Below are 6,000 nucleotides of genomic sequence, written 5' to 3'. Positions count from 1 at the left end.
TCGGTGCGCGGCGACTCAGTTTCTCCCTCACTTTTCATCCGCGCTTTGATTATTATAATATAAACAATTGAATAACAATTGAGACGTGAGGAACGCGAAATTTTCCCGAGAGTAATGACTTCCAACAAAGAGAACCCTTTCGTTAATGCTAATTTTCTCTCAAGAATTACGTTTTGGTGAGTTCATTTTGTTCCGTTATCGCGCGTACTGCGTATTATATACGTTGAATAAGATAGCGTGTTTTAGCTACGATTTGTCGCGTTGTAACGCGCTAATATATGGTTTGGTTTTAGAAGTATCGCGCAAATTCAACGGTTTTCATTTTGATGATTTTCAACGAAATAATAAAATGTTTGTCCTAATTTTGGTAAGTCCATATTTCAAAACCGAGCACTTTATTAGACCAAGGTTTTATTTTTTTGCTGTTGTCTTAATAAGGGGATGGTGTTTAAAACATTGTTTTTGGGGGCAGGGCCGTGAGGCTAAAATGCCCACAGCCACCACACTAAAATGTATCCAGTTCACCTTTGATTTTATGAACCATACGTTATTTCGACATTTTACCCTAAAACGTTTTATTCACCTGTTCCGGGGATTAGAATTACTCCGCCCCATAAACTATTCGCTTGTTCCGGAGTATTAGGGCTACTCTTTTTACTCCATCTGAAAAGGAGGTGTAAGGGAGTAAATCGGATTTTGTCGTCTGCTACCCAGAATTTATCAGTTAAAAAGGCCACAGGCAGCCATTTTGGAATAACGTTTTTACTCCGACTCAAACTATTTGCCACCACAGAATCGGAGTAGAATGACGTCATAGCCTTACTCTTCTTACCCTACTCCGAAATCCCGGAACAAAAAGACTCATATTTGAAATTTTGCCAGATAAGTGGCAAATTCGGTGTAAATTTGGTTGTGATTTATCAGATTTGTTTCCTCTAATAGTATATAGTGATTTTAGACTTATTTTTCGTGAACCTAAACAAAAATGCAACCGAAACTATCTAAACGGTTAATTCTTTAAAGTAGAATTGTTAATTTTCCGGAAAAATTAAATTTGGAAAAGTTTCCAGAATCTTTTCCGCCAATCGGAAAAATATCAAACAAATTGTTTTCAGAAATATTTAAAATACACTCCATATATTTGCACTAGAAAAGGTAATAAACGTCATCGTTGATTCCAGAGCGTTTAAAAGCTCTGAAAACAAGATATCAAGGTAACGGGACAGCGAGGAAAATATTTACACAAAAATAGAGCCTTCGCGGCTTCAATTAAATAGAACGGGGAAACCCCCTATTGCGGCGCAACGCTATCTTCAGCATAGTTGGAGTAAAACACTTCCTCACTAATTTGGAATCCTGGTTTGTTTCACTCAAAAAACGTTGAGAAACCTTGTGTTACAACCAGGGTTGCAAAAAATCATGATTTTTTCAAAAACAACCAAAATCGGTGTCTTTTTAACCGCATTTATGTACGAAATTCATCTTCATTTATTTTCGTAACCAGAATAAACCCGTCAATGAAACCTGTTCAATGATTCTTCGACGCCAAGCAGAGGCGCTACAACCTCCAAAAGCTGGGGGTGTCCAACCAGTTGCTAAATTAATGACAAAAGAAACCCCACATAAGACATTTGCGTGGACACCTTGGGAGGGGGTATCCGGACACCTTGGACACCCCCTGTTGTTGCGCCCCTGACGCCAAGAAGTATTAATATAGGAGTATTCCTGTAGAAGCTTCGAAAATGCGTGAAGCCCTCTATGCGCCTGCTCATTTGCATGCTGCTTACAACCTGTAAATATGGCTTTGAATAAATTCGTACTGCCAAATCCAGCTCAACCTGTGTCGCCCACTTCATTTAGACATTGAACTTATATAAAAACCATAAAAATCGGCGTTTTTTTCGATTTGATAATTATAATGATTATTTCAATCATGATAATAATCAATCGATAATTATCAAGCTACCCTGGTTACAACTTTGTCTAGGTTCACTAAAAATGAGTCTAAAACGACTTACAACAAGTGCTACACACTATATAATATCAAATGGAAACATATAAGGGTTTTTATTCTAGACTAGTCTAGACGTTTAGTCGAGGGGCTAACCACTGTCAGATGGCCTGTACACCGATTACGCGTAGTCAACACTGATAAAGGTGCAGACTCTAAAGGTTACGCGTAATCTCATTAGTACAGTCAAAGGTACAGGCTTGTACACCGATTACGTGTACTCAACACTGATAAAGGTACAGACTTTAAAGATTACGCGTAATTTCATTAGTACAGTCAAATGGGCTTGTACACTGATTACGCGGAGTGACTAGCCTATCGGTGTTTAGTTTTACTTTTGGATTCGAAACAATTAGGTGAAAATGTTGCGAAATTTAAATTTGCGAACGATATAAGGCTAATCATGGAATGAAAACCCTTTTTTCCGGAAAAAACACCTCGGTAATTTTCCGACTTACAACTCTACTTTAAACGTCGACTTTAAAGCACAATGATTTAAATATGTTGTACACTTTTGGGTATTTCTAAACAACAATTAAGAAGTAAAAATCGTCTCTTCTTTGGCATACTTTGCGCTCTGATATCCAAAAAAATAAGAAATAATATACCAATCGTATTGCCGCAAATTTGGCGATTTACTATGACTAAATATTTTCCTCGAAATCATATTTCACGTTTTGTCAATAAATACTCACAGTTAACTCTAAAAATTTACTGATACAAATTTCAAAGAAAGCCAGTTTATTTGACCAATGATCCGTTTATTGGTCAGATAACTCTTTATTAAATAGAGAACTCTCAAAATTGTCAGTATAGGGTGTATTCTCGTTACGTCATCATCGCTGTAGTGGAAGGCTAGTGTCATCCCCCTTTCCCCCATAACTATCTACCTTAGAGCAATGGCCGCCATCTTCTCGTGAATACCACCTATGGTTCACCAAAGACAACTCATAATTACCCAGAGAAGATTTCCAATTGAAACTTTGATACATCATTACATCAGAAATTTGGAAAAAGTATTTGACATATTTCTGCTAAAATGGTCAATGTGTATTAAAAATTCACTAAAGATGTCATAATACCCTTTAAGTTCATTTTTCATGTATTGTAAAGGGTACAACGCTTTCTCAAGTGGCAATTGGTAAATTTTACAGTAAATCTTTTATGGTGTCCATAAAGCCTAGTTTGTTGGCCTTAATATTTTTGTCACAGAGGTCCTTCTATCTATAGTGCGTTCAAAATACAGGCTACTAGTATTGGTACCGAACCCACAAAAGAAACCAAGGCCGGACTGGCTAGTAGTTGGCTGCCGGCTATGCAGTTGTGTTGGCCCCATTTCACATTAATGCCATAATTTTTCCTCTTTGGCCCCCAATTTGAGTTGGCCCCGATCTGACCGACGATCGCCGGTTAGCTAAAAATTTTAGAAAAGCAAGACAATTTAGAAAGACGAAAATGTTTCTTAATCTAGAAACCAAATTCAAATGATTTGCCCTAGTATCTTCCAGATTGTAAGGAAAATATCGTGGTACAATTAGACCTCTAGGGGCCCCCAAATTGCTTATAATAAATTTTTCCTAAAGGTCCTTTAGACGCGTTTAACGTTTGAAATGAATGTGCACCGATTACGCCGGATTACGCTTAGATTAGCACTGCCAAAGGCAGGGACTTCAAAGATTACGCGTAATCCCATTAGTACAGTCAAAGGTACGGCTCTGTACACCGATTACGCGGAGTGATCAGTCCCTCGGTTTATACGAACACAAAATGACACGAAATTTACGTTTTACCCCTTCAAGTGGCTATTCCGGCTAAGCTGATAAAAGGTGCCTCGGCAACTTATTTAGTTAACTGTTGAAATACTTTCAGTCTAAACTTAATAATAGTTTTGACCGTACTATTTTCACCGATTTGGCGTCGATAATTAAAAATGATTTTCAACATCATTCGAACATACATTAACGATGACCTTGCTAATGTAAACAACAACATGACTCAACTAAACTAAAATCGTCTCATGATTTATCGTGACATAACAATCGGAAGAAGCAAAAATCCTTCAACAACTGTTACAGATTTTCAGTGCATACTCGAGTATGAATCAGAAAGTGGTAATATTAGGGTCACAGAATCATTTTTTTATCAAAAATGCGCTCGAAATCGAACGTTCGAAGAAAACGCTTCGAACCTCTGCCAAAAATGAAGAGAAACGTTTAAAAGGGTACATGTGAACTCCACTTTTTACCTCTCCGAGGGGACTTTGTACCCTAGGAGGTGTTATACAACCACCGTGTCTGTCTGTCTGTGGGTCTGTCTGTCAGGCCTGCGAACGCGTTCACATTTTCGGGGCAAAGGGTAATCACTGCGTACCCAGTTTCTTAGAATCAGGGAAAAGGTTTTTCCAAAAGCGCCCTCTTTTTGTCATTGGGTGTAGTATAATTTTTTAATCGGCCGGAATTCGAACCCGAGCCCTCTTGCACGACAGGTGAGCGTTATACCGCAGAACCACGGATACAGTTACGCTTCACTGAAAATTAAAAACTCTTCCGAGGAGAGGTATATTTTGGCTTGCCAACTTGTTAGGTTTTCATTTCTCCATCTGGCGATGCTGTTATACAACCCCATTAAACATAAATTGAACCTTCCCGTTTGGTTCTAAACAAAACGAAAATAAGTAAGAGGCAAATAGGCCAAAGACGCGAAAAATACGTGATCTTCCAAATGTCAGGTTAAGTAGGGCGTGGATATATATCGTTGAATTCCCAGATCGCGTACTCACGCTCTCAAATGGATTGAGAGAGAGCGTCATTATTCAAATTAAGAAATTATTTATTTTTGACAATAATCTTCACCTGCTCTCCGTCAGTCGAACCCGCTCTCATTTCGGTTCGACCCCTATTCGATGGCCTGTTCGTGAAATAATTGTTCTCATATATCAATTCCGACACACATTGAATTATTTATTTCATCAGTTACCAGAAGCGGGCGAAATGTCTCGCGCGGGCTTCCATTGTTACGCCGAGAACAAGTTGGCCGTGAGCCTATTAAAACAAACTCGTTGTTAAAAACTTAGCAGTTTCAATAAATCTTTTAACTAACATATCAATTAATATACGGCGGTTTTGTATACAATAGCTACAATAAATAAGTAAGAGGGAAACAGCTCGTAGCTACCAGGGGCGTAGGAACCAGGGGGGCAGGGGGCAATGCCCCTCCCTAGAATTTTGCTGGGAGGGGCAACTAATGCTATTGCCCCCTCCAACTGTTTGGTCAGTTGAAATCTTCAAAAGGCTCAAATTCTCATTTTAAAAGCATATAAAGCTTAAGAACCTCAACTGTGTTTAAATTTCAGTCTTTTCCCGCCAATTTACATAAGGCGAAAACTATTCGCTAGTTTTGGAGTAATTTTTAGGAAACAGCGAGCAACTTCAAAATACAGTTTGGGTGTTATTCTACGGAATAAATTGGTAGTTTGGGGTAAAAGGTGTACTCTTTTCGTCCCAAAGTGAGCGAATAGTTTTGGCCTAATTTAGTAAAAAGTACACATGCATTCGGAGAAGCTACACTGCATTAAAAATTCAAAAACATTCTCCAGACCCCTTTTCGTTTCTCTTTACCCCCTCCAACTTCTAGAACGTTCCTACGCCCCTGGTAGCTACAATAAATAAGAAATTGGAAAAAGGGAAATAGCTAATAGTTATTATAAGTAATAAATAGAAGAGAGGGAAACGACTAATAGTTACCATAAGTAAGAAATCGGAAAGAGGGAAATAACAATTAGTTACCATAAATAGGAATTTCGGGAGAGGGAAATAGCTAATAGATACTATAAATATGAAATAGTAAAAAAGGTATAGTTAACAGTTACCATAACTAAGAAATTCGAGAGGGGGAAATAGCTAATAGCTACTATAAATATTAAATAGTAAAGAAAGTATATAGTTAACAGTTACTATAAATAAGAAGTAGGAAAGAGGGAAATAGCTAAC

The 6,000-nt window shown here is 37.9% G+C and overlaps 1 protein-coding gene across 2 annotated transcripts in view; it reads left to right on the top strand.

Annotated features, from left to right (window-relative positions):
* Nucleotides 1–6,000, top strand: part of LOC149951943 (ATP-binding cassette sub-family C member 4-like) — a 42,515-nt gene continuing 36,515 nt past the window's right edge. For both annotated transcript variants that reach the window (XM_090170157.1, XM_090170158.1), the window contains exon 1: nt 1–176. In XM_090170157.1, the coding sequence (XP_090026283.1) occupies nt 115–176 (62 nt within the window). In that variant the 5' untranslated portion in view covers nt 1–114. The remainder of the gene's footprint in view (nt 177–6,000) is intronic.

This window comes from Leiobunum rupestre, chromosome 3, assembly GCF_980474605.1.
Source record: "Leiobunum rupestre chromosome 3, qqLeiRupe1.1.hap1, whole genome shotgun sequence".
In the NCBI taxonomy this organism is placed as follows: Eukaryota; Metazoa; Arthropoda; class Arachnida; order Opiliones; family Sclerosomatidae; genus Leiobunum; species Leiobunum rupestre.
This window is presented reverse-complemented; position numbering and strand designations above follow the sequence as displayed.